The 20,517-nt window shown below is 42.0% G+C and overlaps 1 protein-coding gene across 3 annotated transcripts; it reads right to left on the bottom strand.

Moving 5' to 3' along the window:
- Window positions 1-4,448: 4,448 nt before the first annotated feature.
- Window positions 4,449-19,491, bottom strand: ETNPPL (ethanolamine-phosphate phospho-lyase). Of its 3 annotated transcripts, none has more exons than XM_010709811.4 (13): window positions 19,140-19,491; window positions 16,880-16,998; window positions 16,564-16,723; window positions 15,682-15,756; window positions 13,865-13,958; window positions 12,724-12,840; window positions 10,958-11,040; window positions 9,794-10,019; window positions 8,803-8,957; window positions 8,137-8,226; window positions 7,806-7,936; window positions 6,819-6,886; window positions 4,449-5,947 (listed from the first exon to the last, which is right to left on the bottom strand). In XM_010709811.4, the coding sequence occupies exons 2-13, from the start codon at window positions 16,932-16,934 to the stop codon at window positions 5,816-5,818; spliced, it is 1,386 nt and encodes a 461-aa protein (XP_010708113.2). In that variant the 5' UTR covers window positions 16,935-16,998; window positions 19,140-19,491; the 3' UTR covers window positions 4,449-5,815. The 3 variants fall into 3 exon arrangements, with proteins under 3 accessions (XP_010708113.2, XP_010708112.2, XP_010708111.2); XM_010709810.4 differs by having other exon boundaries at window positions 19,166-19,491; XM_010709809.3 differs by lacking the exon at window positions 19,140-19,491 and adding an exon at window positions 18,260-18,414.
- Between the last annotated feature and the right edge of the window lie 1,026 nt (window positions 19,492-20,517).

Here is a 20,517-nt window from a genome sequence, read left to right as displayed (position 1 = left end):
TTACACCTGACCTAGCCAACATTGGAAGTCATTTTTTTCACTGGAACCTCACCACGTGTAGCAGTGGCCTCATTTGGCTGTGAGTTAAGAAAGAGGCATCAAATGCTGCAGTCATTTTTGCAGAGATGCCTAAGCTGAAAGGGAACCTGGTCCTGTCTCATACACGCCTGTAGGACTCATCTGTACTATAAAGCTGATCTTTGAAGGTGAATGTGCAAAGTGTATTCTGTTCTTAGAGCCCAATTTCTTTATGGTTTGCTTCATGTTACTTAGTGCAATCAGTCTATAACTTTGTACTGCACCTAGTAAGGCTTATTTAGTTGAGAAAACCACATTCAAGTAGGGACGAAAATGAAGCAACTGTAAATAAATAAATTGAGTGAACCGTACTTTGTCACTTGCAGTCCTGTACAACTGGGGATTATGCCTCTTGAAGTGATTAACCTTTACAAACCATAACAAAGATTGTTATTGCTGCCTTAGCAGGTAGAGTAAACAGAGATGTGAAGATGCTAAGTCACTTGCTGATCTGTGTAATGAGTCCACAGCTAATCTGGAGCCAGGAATATTTGTCCAGGCTTTCTGCGCTGTCAGTCGTATAAGACTCAGCAACGTTTAGTGAGCCACAGAGACAAACTTTTGTGTTCTTCCCCCTACGCTTCCCTTTCTTCTTTTTTTTCTTTATTCCATATTGTCGTTGGTATATGTTATGTTATGTCGATATACGATATGTTAATATCAGAGCTGTGGTTACCCTGGCATATGAGAATGGCAGTGAGCAGACGTGAGAGACTGCAGGTTGTTTTTCCTAGTACAGATTGGTCTTCAGTTGTGTAACTCAGTGAAGGCTTTAAACTTTTGAAGTGCAGTATCTAGGATCTTCATTTAGACCCAGATGTGTTTCCTTATGAAATCTAAACCTGAAAGGTCCTTCTGAGTGGACTTCTCTCGTGACCTCTGTAAGATACCCTGTGTCTCTGCAGACTGAAGCCTACAGTAGCAACATGACAAAGTCCAGTCACGCCATGGATAAGTGGCAAGTGCAAAAATACAGTTTATCTTTTCTCATTCTGGATCTGATGCCTTTTCTGCTGACCCGTGGGGACCAATGTTTCAGGTGGGAAAACAAAAATGCTTATGAGTAGGATAGATAGGGAAATCGTGTCACAGCATTTGGCCTTGCTTTCCTTTGCATAAGTCTTCTGCCAGAGCTTGGTTGGCAACAACACAGGCCAGGTTCAGACTGAAGAGGGACAATAATAAACCCTTGCTCAAGTCATCACCTGGAAGATTAAATGAACCTTTGTGCTGCTATGAGAAATCTGCTTGCTTGCAAGCATTAGTCAGTTCTGAATTGTTACATTAAATGGAGGAAAAACCAAAGTAGATCAAAATGCTTTTATACAATATGCTTATATGCATACGTACAGTATTTAACCATGCAGTGTAATGAATATTATTCCAGGGAAATCCCAGTCCTGTGGGGCTTTGCTAGTACATGACCGAGTGCAGCTTCTTTAAGTCTCTGATTTTCCAGCTCTTAGCTTAGAGTAACTGCAACACTTAGTATTCAGAGGATGCCTAAACGTCTTGTGCCTCATTCTGCAAGAAACATTTGAACAGCTTTGTTTTCTTGTAGAAACACTTTTATGAAGGGTGATATCAAATTCTGCATTTAGGCTCTAGTTTTTGCACATTGGTGCTGAAAGCGGTGTTTTTTAGATGAGGGTGTCCCATCTTACCGCCTTAATAATGAAATGGATCCATTCAGTAATATCTTTAAAAAGAAAAAAAAGAACAAACAACAAATGCATTGGATGTTGTAACCTGACGTGTGTAAAATAATTATGTCTGAGGCTTGTCCGATTGTTCCCTTCATTCATCTCCCTTTTTTCACTAGATATCATCAGAGGTTGCTTTTTCTGAGAGTATAGATGTGGACCTTTGCCCTCTTGAGTATATTGTGTTATCATCTGTCAGGCTTACAGCGCTGAATATTGTAAATGTATTTTGTGATAAGACTTTATTGTATGTCTGGAAAACCGTATGTCTAGAAAGCAAAGACAAAATATGACAGTGTGTGATGATGTGGAGAAGATAAGTATGAAGAGATTCTAAATGAAACTGGTCATTTGCAGACTGACTGGGCTTGTGGGTCTCCTCCTCCTCTCCTCCTTCAGATTTTAACTACCCAAACCGGTCAGATTGCTGTGATTTGGATTTCTTGTTGATACACTTGGCTTTCTCTTTTTTGCTCTGTGAACAATACAAGCCTGATTTTCTTCATTAATTCTTCTGCTTGACATATTACAACCTTTAATGGAGGTAGGGACAAGGTATATTCCCCAGGCATGGATATGCAGCATGCTCTGTTTCCCTGGCAGGTCAGTGATGTTATGTTGACATAGCAACTTTTGATCCTGTTTCTTCTCCCTAGAACAGTGCCTTCTAAGGCACGGCTTTCCAATTCCTCACAGGTTCAATCCTGCTTGCTTTTATGCAGAGGAATTAATTGGCATTTGGTTCAGACTCTGACAGTGTTCTTTCATCAGTATTTGCAGCAAGCACTGTCCTTTCTTTTTCCCGTGTTCTAAGCAGTCTGTTTGCATTGAGAGTCTTAAAGGTGCAATATAAAAGCAATTGGCCTAGTGGTAAAATGACATAGAATTAATTGATTCATCTTCAGGTATGATTATCAGCTGCAGTGAAGATAAAAGTAGCTCCAGATCCCCACTTGGAGTAGAGTCCTGCCCCTCCTTCATTCCACTGCCTCTTCCTTCTGCTGCTTGTTTTGCATAGGCTTGGGTTTCCTCCAGGAGTCTGCTCATCAGTAAACTAATAGCAAAAAAAGTGTGGCTGTATTATTTTTTTTTTCCTGCAGGGTTAGTGAATAGAACTGGCTTTCAGGGGGTGTCTGATGAACATAAGGGCTGGGGAAGTTGAATTACCTGGCCGAAACCTGGCCAAAACCAAGACCTGGCACAGCCAGGACAGGAGAGGAAGAAAGAGGGAAACAAAGGGTTGCAGAGGGGAAAAAGCCTTACTTGTTACATGAAGAAAACATATTTGTTCAGTTCAACTGACTGGAACAACTCCTCATGTTTGATGTTAATTATTTCTGCCTACTCTCTTTCATCCTTTAATCAGTCTCTTCTAATTAATAAACTCTTCACAGCTGGGATTGTGCATAATCTTATTGGAGGACTCTGAAATATCTCAAGAGCAGTAATACAAATATAGTAATAGTAAATCTACTAAGTCCATCTCAGTTCCTGCTAACTGCTGGATTGGTTCCTGCATAAAAATGGAAGTGCTTTATTCCAAGTATATTAGATAAGTGCTCTCCTTCTTCAGGTTTGCTCTTCCAAATAACTTTCACAATTAATCATAATTAGCGGAACATCAAGGTAGAGAGCTTCTTGCCTTGCGAAGCAGAATCTGGCTGCGAAACAACAAACTGGAAGAGGTGTTTTTCCATATATTTTTAGCCTGTGTAGAAACAAGATGCAGGTATTATAGAGGTAGAGTCACACGCCCCTTGTGTTTGTGAAGATATGATCTTTATTTCCCTAATTGGATCTTCTAATTTCTTCCCATCTTTCAGAAGTTAAATATTAATGGTGTGCCGCAACAGTCTGTGCCGTAGCATAGCCTGGTGGACTGTGTTACTCCGAGCATTAACCCTCCCCATATCCCCACTAGTATTTCCTTGCTGGGAACCGTGTGCTGCTTCTTTTGTGTGTTTATGGGTGATGTGTAATATAAGCAGCCCTCGCCCTGTACCAGGAGTGAGTTAAACTGGGCCCTTAGACACATTTCACGGTAGGAAACACTTGGGGCACTTAGGAAAAGCGCGTGACCTCCAAGAGGTAAGGAAGGAAATGGGCTGTTACTAATCCCTTTGATAGGTGCAGTGTGTTCAGGTGATTTAATTTGCTGACAGTGAAGAAGAGGTGGTTGGCCTCAAAGTAGCACGTAAGGAGGGCACTTCCCTTCCCCAAGTTCCAGGCTTCAAATCCTCAGCGGCAGTCTTGATTTTGAGAAAAAGTTCCATGGAAATTTGCTCTTTGGTATATGTTGGTATTTGTTTTGATATACTAGTCTTGCAGCGCTATATCTGGTCTGATAATTCCCCACCACCCCTCCGGATGAGTTTGACTTAGGACTCAGTAGCATCGTTCTGGAAAAGATCATGCCTCTTGATGCAAGGTTAGAAGGATCCAGTCCAATATGCAGCAAGGTCACACAAGTATTGAGTCGTGGCAGCAGAGGTAAGATTTGGCTTGGAAGAAGAAGCTCTACAGCATAGAACCTTGGGGAAACACAGCCATGCCAGTTCTACTGTGGCATGAAGCGAAGCCTAGGCCAAAGCTAAGTGTTTTCTCCTCATCAAATAGATGTTAATGAAGAATGAAATGGAAACAAAAAGAGCCTTGTGGAGGACTTCATAAGTAGAAATAACAGATTTATTTTTATGGAATTATTCAAGAATTGTGAAATAGAAAATAAGCCAGCTTGAGAAAGCCAGAAGTTACACTGGAAACATCAATGTTAATATAGCAAATTGTGGAAAATACAAAATTAAAGTGCTGAATCTTCAGACATATCAGTAGAATCACTAGCAGCAGTAACAAAATGGAACTCAGGGTAAGAAAGCTTAAAAGGACAAAGATTTTGTCTTTTTCCCAAAATACAAACCACTTGGAAGCCCTCAGTGTCTTCCATAGTGTGAAATTGGGCGTGTATGAAAAAAGAAAAGCAGGGCTTGTGCACTACTGAAATCTAATACCAACAAGGAGGCAAGTCAGTCCAAATTATCTGCAGCAAAGGCAGGCAGTGGCTGCATGCATATTTTATGCAGAGGTCATCTTATTTTAGTAATCTATCAAATGTTAGTAGTCATTTATGCATCAGGATCCAGTGCAACTGGTATGCAACGCTTCACCTCCGATGAAAAAGAACTAACAGAATTGCTATGAAAGGATCAGGCAGTAATTCCCATGACTTTCAAAACATCTAAAATCCGTGGGAATGCAAGCTGGGCTGTCCCTGGGAACCTCATTTTGAACCTCTACTAGCACATTTTGTGGACTGAGAGAGTTCAATATATAAACTTTTTCAAAAGAAAGATAAAATCTTACTCTATATAAATAGTTATCTATAAAAGTTGCTTTATCCCTAGAAAATTATGACCTGTTTTCATTTTCTTTGAAGACAAAGCAAGAATGGCTTGCAAAAATGTTCCATCTTTACACACACAGTAGTAGACACTTGGTGAAGTATCACTGACATTAGCAAAGCTACCCCAATGTACATCAGCAGGGAATATGATCCATAGGACCTAAGTTATACTAGGAGATAATAATGGCTTCTCTGTCAAGCAATGTTTTGTGAATTTAGCCATTAAAACATGGAAAGTGATTAACATCTCAATATTACATATTGAAATTTAAAATGTTGTAAAAATAGCATGCTAAGCTTATCGTGTTAAACTTAATGAAATTGGTAATTTCCTTGCATGGTGGTTAAGCAATTCAGATTCTGCGTAATGCGACTAAATCCTTCAATTTAACAGATTTTGTTTACCTGTGTCAAGCCTTCAATCAGTAACAAGGTATTAAAGTATCACCTGCCTGTTCTGTCACACATAGCTTTCAGACCACATGATACAATTCTTCTATATCTTAACATGTATTTTAAACTCTAATGAAGCTAGTTGGTATTAGCATAAGGCTCCAACAGATCCTAGCACTATTGCACTCTTCAGCTCAAAAACAAATAGGAAATAAATTCAATCTGAACAAGAAAACTCTCTTCATGTCCTGATTGTTTTACTTGGCACTGAGTGTTTTTCAGGATAAAAACCATTTTCTTGTCTGCAGGCAGCTCCATTCAAATGGCTGGTGCTTTCATTTGCAGACTCTAGTTGAGGACTTCCTTCATTAGCCTGAAACACAAACAAAATATCAATGAAGTTTCATGCTAAACTATCAGCACGCAGCCAACCGAGCTTGATTTCCATTAAGAAGCTCTGCACAGCTCTTCTGTTTTAGTAGCGCAACTTCTTGCTTTTGGAATAGATTGACCCGAGTGTACAAATGCTTGTAAGAGACATTTTGTACCCAAATTCTAGATTCATCTGTTATCTGGATAGCCAGTAATCCATAGTATCTCTGCCTTAATTACTCCTCCCTAGACAGCTGAGCTATTGCATCCTCGCCATTTGCAGCATCAACGGAAAACTCACCAATGAACACCTCAGTGAGCTTTCCTATAGCACAGTGGATAATATGTATTTTTAAGGGAGTGAGAAATTATATATGATTTGTCCAAAGCCAGTGCTGCAACTTAAGTAGTCCTAATTTGGATGCATGGCAACCATTCATACTCAAAGACCTGAAGTGGAAACTAAGTCTTTGGAACACTGCAAAAATTGGAACTCTTCCAGGCTGAAAGCAGGCTTAGAAAGCCAAATATCCATTGGCAGCACTCAGCACCTAGAATGAGTAAAATTCTTGACTGCTTAGAGCTCACAGTCATGTGCAGCCCAAAGTCTGGTAGATCTTGTTTACGTATCTGTAAGGCAGACAAGGCAATGGATTTGTCTATAAAACGTTTCTTCTTGTAGGTCTGTGTTATCAGCTCTTTTTAGATCTGCCCCAGTAACACAATCCTCTCAGGTTTCTTGTAATAGATTATGTTCTGAGCTCAGTTTCAATGCACAGAGCCACTCATACCACCACAAAGTACTTAACTAAAATCATTTGTTTCACCAAACATTTATCAGATTAAAATTTCCATAAAAATTCAAAACGTACTTTTATTTTACAACGTGTGTTTGTAGATACATCGTTTCCTGTCTTCATTCCAGTTGCCTCTTCTATTTCTAAGAAAAAAATAATTTAAAAGAACCAAGAGTAAGTAAGCATACAGTCATTTTAACAGCTGGCCGGATGAAAAGAGTACCCAATCAACTATTCCTCTGTGCATTTACCCAACAGGAAAGTGACTGAAGAATAATGAATACTTCCTAAAACATTTTCCCAAGGAAACAAGATTAATGTATTATGACCATGTAGCTTGTGAGTGTTTAGAGTGAACTTAGCAGCTTAGCACAGGGGTTCAGACAGATCTTTCAGAGCTGCCTGCCTTTGTCCAGTAAATTCATGTCAGTCTACCTCTAGTTGTTTTAATCTCAGGAGAAGAGAGTATCCAATTTAGAATGGGCTTGGAAAGCCCTTATGCTAATAGTATGTTATTAATAATAAATAACATGATGATATTTTCCCCTGGATTGGTCCCAAGGTAGAAGATAAATAGAGCCTGAAGACTTTCAGGCTAAATTGGAGCGAGACAAGCAATTGTGCTCAAGAAAGACAGTTCAGAGGGAATAAAAAAAACAAACAAACAAACAAAAAAACCCAAACAGAGCATTATGGAAAGTTTTACCAGTGTTTCAGCAGTGTCTTTCAGGTGAATAGTGAATTACTTTGTTTGCTCTTTACCATTCAGTTTGTGCAATCAAAATATGCAAAAGAAAACAAGTCCATAAGAGCAAAACTCAAGAGTGGGATTTAGCCTAAAAAGTTCTTTTAAAGAAAATACTGGATCAAGTATGTATGAGGCTTTTAAAAATTTATTTAGAAGAAATGACATTAAGAACAGCAGCTTGGACAATGACCACAGAAAGTAATTACTTCTCCTGACATGTAATGCCTGCATTATGGCACTGTGGCTGGTGCTCCCCATGTGTCATTTGGAAATGAGCAGAGTATTCTTTTGGGCACTAAAAAAAAAATACGTACCTGTGAGAACTACATCAATTATCTCCACTACATGTTTTGCATCTTCCATAGTGAAACACATTGGTGGTTTAAATTTTAGTATATTTCTGTAGGGTCCATCTGCACTAAGAAGGATTTTCTGCTCTTTCAGCCTGTGGAAAGAGGGAACATATGTTAATAAACAGTTATACAACTACATGGAGTCCTGTCCTTTAGGCGAAGTTCAATTCTGAAAATTATTCTAGTACCATGCTATCACAAGCTACATGAATTTAAACTGAAATTAATGAGTAACTACTAGGGAATATTAGGAGGGTTTGATCACTGTATGCAGTCTTTAGAAAATATTTACTTGTAAATGAGGTGAAGGGCTTCAGCTGTAGCTGGTGTTCTCTTTTGTTGATCCTTCACCAAATCCACACCAACAAACAATCCAACGCCTCTGGAGAAGAGAATATAACATGGAAAGATAAAATCCTGCATTCATACTGATAAAGTGTGTTAACCAGCTGATTCTGAATAAATTCAACTGGCTCATTAAGGCTACATTCTTTCTCTCACCCTGCAAACCTCAAAATAGAGTGCTGTGAAAGATAAGTAGCAAAAAAACAAGAAGAAAATCAAGAAGAAAAACAAAGGCAAAACTAAAGGTGGCTATCATGATACTAATGTGACGTGAGGGGAGCCCACACCAACATCTCCAGAGGAAATGATCTGAAGATTTGAATGAGGTTTCCATCATCCCAGGAGTGTACTGATGACTGGACTATTCTGTGATGATGGACTTTTCTCCTGTCTATTCCCAGAGCCCTTCTAGGCTACATTTACCCCCTAGCTAAACAGCTGAACGGAAACACTTATTGGAAAATATGTTCTTTGCAGTATTGATGTTGGGTAGTCCAATTTCAAAAGGAGTGGCATGTAAATCATGGCATGTTGTTTTTGTGTTCCCCTCACCCCAGACTTGCAGATTTTCCCATCATCTCTCTAAAATACCTAACAGCCATGAAACACCTACCTGATATCTCCTACTAAGGGATGCTTCTTCTTTTGCTCAACCAGCAGTTCTAGGAGGTAACTTCCTACACGTGTAGCATTTCCTTGCAGATCTTCTTTTTCAATTACCTCCAGTACAGCCAAACCAATAGCACAAGACACGGGATTGCCTCCAAACTTATAGTAAAAACAACAGGAAAACAGAACCCATAAGAAATGTTCATCTGTGTCTACTCACGTATCTTTTGCTTGCCCTCTCCTACGTGACATGTAGTGAGAAAAGCTTAGAGAGGTTGAGATTTTGTGCTGTGCAAGCTGCGAAGGGTATTTCCTCATGGGCAGTGTTGCAAAGCCCGAGGAAGGGAGCTCCCCATTCCATCGCTTCAAGTTTCAGTAATTTGAAGATTTCACAGCTCAAGCATTCAGGCTGCTCTCATGATTTGCTGATTACATCTGCAGACAAAGTGCTCCTGTGAAGGGCAGTGGGTTATGGATCTGGTGTTTCCTGAACTATACCATATAAACTCCACTGAAAGCAGGGGGAATTAATGGCAGCTAGAAAGAAGTCACAGGAGCAGAAAAGAGGATTTGAAATAGCAAGAAAACTGCTCCTCTGTGGCATGCATGCCACTCAAATGTTTCCTGGTAGACGGTCAGTTTTGTTAGGTGACAGCTGCACAGCAAATTCTGCCAGGACCTAACCCCACCTGCACAGCACTCGTAGCTGATCCTGTTCTGGATAATGAAGTGTTACATGGTCAGCATTTCAGAGGAAACAAGGGAGAAAAGGGAGTTAAGGTATAATTTATCTGTATGCATAGAAGCTGAGCTCCATGACTTGTCAGAGAGCTAGTGCTGGTCCATTTGTTTTTAAATATTAGACTGGCTAAGTCCAGCTCTTAGCAACATAATGTAATGAAGGATGCAGGTGTCAGCAGAATGACTCGAACAACTTGTAACTGCTGAATGTAAACTAACAAACAAAAAGGACAAACCTTCACATACAAACTTACTGTATTGAAATACTCCAGTCCAGAGGCACCAAACTTTTCAGCAATTTCCCTTGTTGTGACCACACAAGACATAGGGTGGCCATTGCCAATGGGCTTTCCCATGGTGACAATGTCAGGCACAAAATCTTCACCTTGCAGCTGGAAAGCCCAGAAATGCTTCCCAACTCTGCCGAAGCCAACCTGGACCTCATCAGCTATGAATACACCACCTGCTGCACGCACATACCTGAAAGTAAATAGAACGGTTGGTATGACTGACTGTGCAGACTGACTTAGAATAGGTAAATTAGGACAAGGATGTTTGCAGTACAGAAAATCTCTACTGTGAAACCAAGTTAGAAAAAAAAAAAAGAAAGAATATGACTGCTGAAGTATAATTCGGTACTGAACTTCAGTACTGGTGCTCTAGCAACCATGCTGTCTAAGCAGGCAAACCCCCTGGCATATATCCCATCAGTCTGCGTAAGAATAGCTTGGTTCTTCCCCTCTTCTTCCAAAGGTTGCTGCCAGGACTCTGCTTTCAGGAATAGTCTGACATCTGGATCCAGAATGACTTGAATTTCTCCTTTGTTGTAGTACTTGAGCACTACAAGTAGTACTACAAATACTTCAAGCTCTACTTATGCTTCATTGACCTGGCTCTTACTCAAGCCCTAGTAAACATACAGATCACTTATTCTGAGATTTCTGAGATATCCGCAGCTACTTTTTTTTTTTTTTTAATAGCTGGATTTGAATGACTTAATTTCAAGCCAATTGTTTTGCCTTTAGTGTGACAATACAGAATTGGAATGTGCAACAGCGACTGGAAACTTGTCAAGCAGGGCTATAGCTATTTGAATCGATAAAATATTTATTTGACTAATTGTTAACAAAAAAATTAGCTAATACTTGGAAGGAAAATAGAAGCACTGTGATTGTACTGCAGGGCTAACTCTCTGATGGTTCAATTTCATCTTCCATCAAACTTACACAGCCTGAACATTAAAGATAGACAACTGTGTAGCTAAAATAATTAGTTAGCTACTGTCCCATAGAAAATGAGGGATCATACTCTTCCGAACAAGAACAAGAGAGGGAGATAGTTGAATTGGATTAGCCCATAGTGAAAAACATATTCGTGGTTAATTTTCCAGGTATGCCCTTCTAGAGCAATGTACATACTCTGCCACTTTCTGGAAATAGCCCACAGGCGGAATTACTTGGCCTCCACAGCTCTGCATGGATTCAGCTATGAAAGCAGCAATCTGAAAAAAAAAAAAACAAAAACCAAACTCAGGTAAGAGCTATGTTCATCTGTTTCGCCTTTGCACAAAGATTTAACAATCTAGAAATAAACGTTGAAGTGTGTGCCCTAATTTAATCACACACTGGGTTGGACAGTTGAGGGCTCTTGAGAAGTTATAGCTAGAGAGCTTACTCATTTTTCAATAGGGGGTGCCCAAATTGCTGTAGCCAGGGTCGGCTTTGCAATATGATGAGAATTCAAGGACCTCCATTAATCCCTGATCTTCCAGCCATTAAAATTGGAGAAGCTCGCTGGTGTCAGTAGACAGGCTCCTGGAAGCTCTGTAATTTAATTTACAATTTACAGGAGGAAACACAACAATGTTCGCAGTTTTCTCCCCAAGAGATTAATAAAAACTTGCTTAGTGCCAGAACACTCCAGTAACAGGTACACATCAGCTTAACTGTTCAATCTCAAACGCCAGGCAGAGTTGGGTAGAAGATGACCTGAGGCTATGCGTTGGGCACCCCCGTCTAATGTAAATAACTAAACAAGTAAAATATCAGCATGAGGCACTTGACAAAAGAGGAGAAAAAAATCTACAGATGAAATAATTCCAGTTGCTAGGAATGAAAAAGAAAGTTATTTCAAGTCAGGAAGGGCAAAAGTAGTGGATCAGTTACACTGGAACAACAAAATTTGTTTCATGTCAACATGTCTATTCAGCAGAGATATAATATTACCCCAAAGTCTCAGCATAAGTCTGCTATTTAAGGGGTTGCATCCCCACACCACTTTTGAACCCCTCCCTGATCATCAAGAGGTCTCTTTGGGTTGGTGCAGTCTTCCTGGAAACAAGGCCGAGCAGTAACGTGTAAAGAACCATACACTATATTTGAAGAGGCATGCTACAGCCAAAGAGTACGAAGCTTCCATAGCATGTGAGGCTTAGCCTTTAGCACAACTTGTCCTGCCACAGGTTATGTCACCAAAACCTAAGAAATATGCAAAAGACAGGAAACAAAGGAAGAAAAAAGAAAAAAACAAACACAAAACTATCCGTTAGTAGAGAATAAAAAAAGTTGATGAAAAAATTAAGAGCGATACAAGTCCATTGGACTATAAGGGAACATGTTGTTCCAATCTCCACTGAATGTGGGACTTTGAATCAAGACCTTAATGTCCCAAAATGCTAGTGCAATTGTACAAAATATTAATACACATTGTAAGTAGCCTGCTTACAGTTATTATTTATTTTAAATCAAGATCACGTGACTAAAATACTGATCTTTTAAAATGACTCCAAAGTTAGGGTACTGCAGTCAAAAGTGTAACATCAAGGTTTTATCTACCATATTTTCTCCATCCTTGACACTTTTACATGTCTTTGCTAGAATTTTTGGTGTGGTTTCTCAGCTGACCTCCAAGCCTAGCTGTGCCTTAACATATTGACAGTCTACTGGTGCAGTGTATAAAACAGGGAATTAAAATGCTTTGGTTGTATCTACTGTTTACAACTGTATTATTGATCATTTCACTGGCGCCTAGAAAAATTATGGTAAGAGCATCTGGTTGAAAAAATGGCACATTTCGAACACGGAGGAAACTAAGTAGAGGAGTATATCTTTAGTTCCCTGTTTCATGCCCCCATTTTACACTTAGTAGATGAAACTTCAGCATTTCTAGAACACAAGATACACACCTTGCGTCCATTCTTCTGTGTTTCCTCAATAATCTTTTTCACCTCTTCAGCATAAGCGGTCGCTGGGTCTGGGTGATCTTCTCTATATCTTCCTCGATAGATATCTGGAGAAGGAGCCTGAAAAGACCAAAATATTTTTTAAAGCCCATCTTTCTGTGAAACATTTACTTCCTGTTTCTTTTCTCTTGCTCTGCATTTCTGGAACAGGATATACTTTTGTCTTTCCTCACAGATAAGAGCTAGTACAGTCTCAGTTTCTGAATGGAATTACAAAAAATACGTGTAGAGGAGCTTAAACACAAAGGCAGTCCAGTGATGTATTCAGTACAACTGAAGGCAACTTGTTGAAAGCCATTTACCTCATCCACCTTTTCAATATCATCCCTCTCGCCTAAGACATAATGCCATGTCTTCGTCTCTCATCTTATTTTAAATTATTGCATGATGTTCCATTTCTGCAACTGCGTAAGTGGGTTTTCCAATCTGTCACTCGATTTTCAGCATTCTCACCACAGGAAGTAATCTGTGTGAACTTCAAGCGTCTACAATGTTGGAAGATGTTCCATAAATAAAGAAATGGAACCACTATAAAAAAAAGAGGACACTAATCTGACAGCGTGGTTAACACCAAGAAGTCTGGAGAGGAAACACCTCCTGGCAGTTTGATGTACTTCTCTAAGAGTGAATTTTGGTTCGGTAAAACATACAAGATTAGGCTGGAAATCAAGCAGTATAATGGCCAGTTGAATACCCCTGAGCTCTCTGCCCAGAACTGTGTGTACATGCGTGCTCTGCCTTTCTGGTTTTTGGAAATAGAGTCAAAATTCCTGTATATTTTTAGCCAAATTAACACAACAGATATCATCTACCTTCTTCAAACTGTGTATCTGTACAGGCCAGTGACTCAGGATACTTGTCGCACTGTGAAGAAATTCAGCTTCACAGCTGAGTTCTCCCTTTGAAATACAAAAGCAAGCAATTTCGCTGTTTTAAAGCCACTGACGCTCAAGTGTATGTACACTGGCATCAGCAAAGCAGAATGAAAGTACGTTTACACCCTGAAGTGAGTAACTGAATATGTTGCATAACAATGTAAAGCAAGCAAAACCAAAAAATAAAAAAAAAAAACAACCACACTTACCACATGCACAAACTCCTTCTTGCTGTCCTTTCCCAGCTGATTAAATTTATAGGGACTGATGTCAATCAGAGATGTAACATGGCCATGGTAAGCACTGCATGAGTGTTAAACGTTGAAGTCATTTTTCTCCAAATTTATAGAAGAGCTAAATTTACAACTATACCCATAAATAAACCAGACTAAGAGACTATATCTGCAACACAGTAGAAATGTTTGTGATGGGATCTTGGTTTAATTCACTCAATCTTTTCTTCAAGGCAGTATGAAACTGCTTTTGACTTTAACTAACTAGCAAGATTGGAACCAGGAGTGAGGATTTTTTCTTGCATTAAATCAGCTGCAAGTATAAGGACAGAAAAAGATGCTGTCCTCTGGGCTGCAACACCAGCTGCCCTCACCAATTACGAGCAAGGTAGACACCAGTAACATTGCAAAGGCTCTTAAGAGTTCGTACTGCAGCAGAAGATTCGTATTTTGTACAGCAGCAGCTCATCACTGCCTTCCCCAAAGGCTCTACAGTCTTGACTGTTTGGCCAAGGCCAATCTCAGGATAAGGAGGAATAATGAAAGCCTTATAATTATGCTAAAAGTGGTTGCTACTGAGGTCAGCTTGACTTAGCAATTAGGAAGCACAGCCTTCTGAACGTAAGTTTATAACATTTAGTAGCTTCATTCAGGGAAAAAACACTTCCATTCAGCCACGAGCTTGATGCGAAGAAATCCTGAACCCCAAAGACATGTCACAATCTAATTGCAGAAGAAATAGCGTACAAAAGGGTTTGGGTCTTTTTTTTTTTTTTTTTTGGACACTCTTCTCTTCTTAACTCCCGTCAGACATCAAAATCTGCCACTGGAGCCAAAGAAAGGACAGAAAATACTCTGTGCCCCGGGCCCAAAGATGTAGCAAAACTCTGTAGAGCTTTGGAAAGTTGGGGCAAGGAAATACCTTATTGTGTTCAGGAAGACAAGACTTTGCAGTCAAACAGAATGACTGAGCCAGCACCATCATCAGCTTCTCCTTACTGAAGCTACTGGCAATGGCTCCAAATTGTGTCTGTGTAAGTCAAGGAGGGCTGGCAGTGATCTGACTGCAGCTGGGTCAAACAATCCTTCTGCTGTTCAGATAAAGATGTGCTCTTGCGGTTTCTCTAGTTGGATTTTCTGATCAAAGGCTGAGGAAAAGTTAGAGCCCTACAGTAGCATAACCAACCTTACACCTCTATCTAAAATAGACCCAGAGACATGGTTAACCACCTTTTCCATGACTGACAGCCTTTTCACCTCCTCCTGATTTTGTGGCTGCTCAATCTTGTGTGCTTACTCCGGAGTTCAGTGGAGAAAAGCTGAGCATCGGAGCAACAGAGCATCAGCACTGTTGCTGGATCTTTCTTCTTAACCATGAAGTATTTATTTATTTAGAATCATTGAATCCTAGAATCATTTAGGTTGGAAAAGACTTTCGTGATTATCATAAACACATCCAGCAGAGTGTGGCAGAAAGTCCTTTTCCAGAGTATCCCATGGGCTAGACCACTCACTGATGTTTCAGACTAACTCCCAACCCTCTGGACTGAATTGCTTTGGGTTGCTCTGTGTAAAATCCCTGTAACAGGTGCCTGACAATCTCTGTTTCTTACAAATCTTCAGAACTTGTGTTTATCCAAACGTGGAAAAGAGAAACTTATTTCCTGGCCTCTTCTCCTATGAAAGCCTTTCTTTCAGCAGACAGTACAAGCAGCAGTGGTTTGCTGCAAAGCTGCTTCTGAAGTAATTGTAGGAATTGATGGCTGCATCCACAGTCTGTCCTGCATACTTACTTTTCAAGGGTGATCACATCATGGTGTCCACGGTATTGCCGAGCCAGTCGTAAAGCAAGATCATTTGCTTCAGACCTGCATAGTAGCAGAGACATCCACAACACAGTGAGGAAGGGCTCCCAGTTAAAATTTGTTCTAATATGGAAGAGCAGGCCTGAGACACAGCAGGCTCTGTTACTATACAGAACACAATGCTAAGGTTGAGACTGTAAATGCCATTTAAGACAGTGAATCAAAAACAGCCCTTTGCACAAACAACAAACAAAGAGATGCATTATTTCACTCCCCTAGTTTGCTTGTACACATTTCCCTCCTCTTGATACCAATGAGACCGCTTAGCAGAGCAGTCAGCAGCTGGAAATTCAACACAACTGCAAGCCTTTGAAAAGCTACCAGCCCTGTGTGCACCTCCACAATGTCTCCATCCTTCCCAGCACCATCCAGCAGAAGAGGACACAGATCTGCTCCTGCTGAGAGCCCCAGACTCCTAGCCTGATCTGCAGCAGCCCCAGTTCCTACTGATTGTTGGGCAAAGTCAGTGATCACAGATTGGACAGACCATCTGAAGGAGCTACATGCTTCCAAGGTTGTGTGTCCTTTTAAACATAGCATTCACTAATTTGCTGTCTGAATTTGCATTTCTTGTTGTCCACCCCCCTCCGTCCCACCTTCTTTCGTCTAATGTTCTGCAGTTCCATCCTTTGGCTCTCTTGCACTGAGCAATCATACTAAGTCCTTCAATCAGTCGCTTATGGAAATAATTGTGTCGCTTATTACTAAGCTCCATTCCCACAAATTTAAGATTTGGACAAAGCTGTTCTGAACGTTCATCTTAAACGCAAAGAAAATAGCCTTAAAAATAAATAAAATGAGCAGACCTACCCAGAGTTAACAAAATAGCAAACAGAGAGTTTCTCTGGCAGGGTAGCAGTAAGACGCTGAGCGTACTGAACAAGGTTGTCATGCAGGAACCGGGAATTCGTATTGAGCAGTTCCATCTGTTTTGTTGCAGCCTTTGTCACATAGGGATGACTGTGGCCAACTAAAGAAGAAAACAGTTAATACTAGCAAACAGTCACTGAACCACAAAAGGACACTGAGGGAAGCCCTGTGACCATTTTGTCACTTGAAACAAGTGCATTAGGATTCCTATTAGATGTGAGGCAACAGAAGCACTCTTACAAGATAAACTGCTTACCATGTGCAACGTTGTTGATACAGTCTAAGTATTTCTCTCCAGTCTCATCAAACATATACTGGCCCTGAGCACGCACTATCTTCAGAGGGTCCTTGGCAAAAAAAACTTTGCAGGAAGGCCTAAAAAAATTGTGTAAAACAACACCATTTTAGTTCTTTGAGGAGTTCCCCCTCCCAAAGGGTTGATGGGGGGTTATCTACTGCAGCTCTGGAAACAGCTGCTTTCCTTCTCTGAAGATTGTCTGGGAGCAGAAGGTGGTGGGGAAAAACTGCCCCTGCGCCCACCTCCCCATGCCTGGGACCAGGAGCAGCTCTTGCCAGGGGCATTTTAAGCCATGGCTGTGTAGCAGTGTCCTCATGAGCACAATGGCTGCAAGTCTATCCAGGTAGTCCTGTAGGTCCCACTGCATTTCTGTTTGCATGGCTCACGGACGCGGCCAGCCAGCAAACTCACTGGGAGTAAAGTGAAGTTGTTAAGAATTGTTTTATGCTATAGCCAGAAGTTCCTTATGCAACAGCTAGTGGCTACACAGGTCACCTTCAGGAACAAAACACTGCCTCCTTGCAAGCTTTGTTTTCATCTTTCACAGGTGCTCAGAAAGGCCCTGAAATCTCTCTCAAATCAACAGCTTTGAGCAAAACTCTTAAAAGCAGCTTTCTGTAAGCACCCAAATCATGCTGGCTTCCAGCAGAACTCGGGTTCCTCGTGACAGATCCAAAGGACTCTTCAAACTTTTTTTTTGCCCCGTGGAGAACACACCAGCTACGGAGTTATGTTGAATGGCATTACTGAGTAGAATGAAAACCTTCTAAACTTTTAGCAGTGTTTATACGGCCTCGGATAAACACATCTGTTTCCAGGTAACCCAGGCAGTGCTCCTCACACATCCCTCTGTCATCTCTGTTGAGATTGGAACCCTGTAAAGCCCAGAGGTAACTCCTAGAAAGCAAACCCACTTGCTTTCTTTCTCACACCTCACACTCCTGTTGCGTAGATCTTTTCTGCTATCTTTAGCTATTCCTCCGCTACACTTTACAAGAAGCACACTTCATCAGCATCATTATTATGGGGCATTTCTGGATGACACTGTTCTCTATTGCTCCGTGCCAGCCCTTTCTGCAGGTTTTTGGCGTCCACCCAATACAGCTCATGCAGGGAAGCACCGTCAGCAGCCGGCCCCTACAGAGAAGTCGATGTGCGTGCTTTAGAGGCCACAATCTCTGTGAATTTTTAGGGAGTTTTCTATACACCCGGCGTATTTAGAATGCCATCAGCAATAGCCAGGTTTAGTTCTAACAATCTCAGCTTCTTTTTCACCTTCCTGTCAGAGCAGAGTGCCACAGCACAGCCCTTCTCCCGCCCTCCCCCCGCCGCCCCTACCCGATGTGCTTCCTCCGCAGTGCCAGGGTCTCCGCCTTGCTGTAGCGCTCCTCCATCCCGCCCAGCATGGCACGGCGCGCCACGGGAAGCCCGGGGACTCCCTGCCTCTTATCGCGGAGCCGGCCCCGCCAAACCCCTCCTCCTTCCCACCCTTTCTCCCTCCCTCCGTGCCCTTCCTCCATTCCTCCTCCCCCACTCTGCTCCTCTCCCTGCAGTGCCAGGCTGCGAAAGCCGGTAGGCAGCGAACAGAAGGGAGACGGGGAGCCTCACTCCTGGAGCGGTCTGCTCTCCTCCCATCCTTCGTTCTTTTCACAGCACACGCTTCGGTAACACTGAGTAATTGATTCACTCGAAACTGGGGTCGTAATTCAAGCACATTCCCAATTCTTCTCCATCTCCCAGAATCTGTAACTGCATACTCGTACACAGCACGGGGCTGTAGTCCTGGCATTCTGATGTACTGGTGCATCCTATGTTAGGGCTGGCGGCACTTAACTATCAGTAGTCCCACTCTCTCCTGCTACCCACGGCAACACTGATACAGACCTGGGATGGTTCAGTCTGGCATTCCTTCATGGGTACCCGTGGTGACCATGGGAGAAAGAAGCACTGACACCAAGAGACCTTGCTTTTCCACACAGCAAGCCAAGCTGCTGGCAGAACCGCTTAGCTTTACCTCCCCTCTGCCATGGTGTACCTACAAACCATCCGGAGCTCCTTGAACCACAAAACTTACATCCACCTCCCTGCTGCCCCACTGTGCCGGTACGAGCAGTCAAAGCATGTCTATAATCACACACAGCTTTGCGTGCTGCTGCAGCTTGTCTTTTCTAGGTCGGTACCATTAGTCATCCCAGTGCTTGGAGATGCAGACACATACCTCCATATTTTTAGATATTTTTATACCTCTGCCAGGCAAGCCACTTTTCTTCCAGCTTCTCTAGTCGAGCAGCAGCATTTATATCCTACAGGCATTTTCTTCAGCCCGTGTTAATTTTGAAGTTCCCCAGCTTTCACAGCCTGTTTCATCAGCAGCCTCACGTCACCAATTAGCAAAGCAGATGCAGCCCAGGTGGCAGAGACCCCAGCAGCTACACCTCCGCATTCTCGAGAGCCAGCAGCCTCCCGTCCTCAGAGCCTGTTCCAACCAAGATACGGCACGGACTTAAGACGTTCTAGCTGTGTGCATTAGACACTGCGATCCCGATGTCGGGAGGAAGTTCAGGACGACCGCTTTTCCCACACCCCGTGCCCGCCTGCCCTCTGTCGGTGCTGGGACAGCGCGTCCCTCCGCCAGGGCTGCTGGCACTGCTGGTGCTGGGAAGCAGCAGCTAACTTGCGCCGTCCTGCCCCGTCTCGCTCTTTCAGAAACCCTGCAACACAAAGAGATGTAAGGGCTATGCAAGATGCCGTTCTGCCCTTTTACAAGCGTGCATTACTGGCCTGTCGTGCTTACATCAGGCCTTTGTGTTGCAGCTTTAGCAAAACGATGCTGTGTTAGCAACTGATATGATACTAAAGTTCTTCAGAAGAGTTCAGAGTGGGATGGGAACTAGCTTGGTACGAGGCAGGTTGCACCTGTTCCTTCAGAGCCACAGAAGGACATGCATCAGCTAAAATGCCCTTTCCTCTTGATGGATGGTTTTTGCACGCTTTTCTGATAGTGTCAGGAGTCAGGCTGCCACGTCTCACGTGTAGAGCAGAGGAGGACTTTTTCCCACAGTTAGCAGAAAGACCCTGCCTGAGACACAGGGCTGCCCAGCACGACACTACTCAGCAGTCCTTTCCAGCCCCTTCTACCTGTTGCCATGATGCTGTGAAGTAACATGTATTTCTCCGTGATATAGAAGATTATTATTACATATATTTTAAGTAGATATACTGTTTTCTCCATCTCATTCTGCTCACTTTCCAAAAATTTTGCTTTTTCCTGTCTCTCCGTAGGGAGTATGAAAAGGACGAAACGCTACCACAAGCAAATCAAAGTGTCCAGTAGAATGCCTTCCTCTCCCTAAATACTGCTTCAGAGTTGGTGAACCTCTGAAAAATTGCACGTTGCTGTTTCATCCTGAAAGGCAAATCCATTATAGCTGGTCAGTGGAAAATGACCCACGCTGACGACATGTTTCTTCTCAGAAAGATAAAGGCAGGCACACGGTGCCCACTGTCTCTTTGCAGGAGCAGCCAGCATTACCTTCCAGAGCCATTTGCATGCATGCTGCTTTCTGAATGATGTTTGTAAAGAAATCGTTTCAGTG

The sequence above is a fragment of the Meleagris gallopavo genome, chromosome 4, assembly GCF_905368555.1.
Source record: "Meleagris gallopavo chromosome 4, MGAL_WU_HG_1.1, whole genome shotgun sequence".
In the NCBI taxonomy this organism is placed as follows: Eukaryota; Metazoa; Chordata; class Aves; order Galliformes; family Phasianidae; genus Meleagris; species Meleagris gallopavo.
This window is presented reverse-complemented; position numbering and strand designations above follow the sequence as displayed.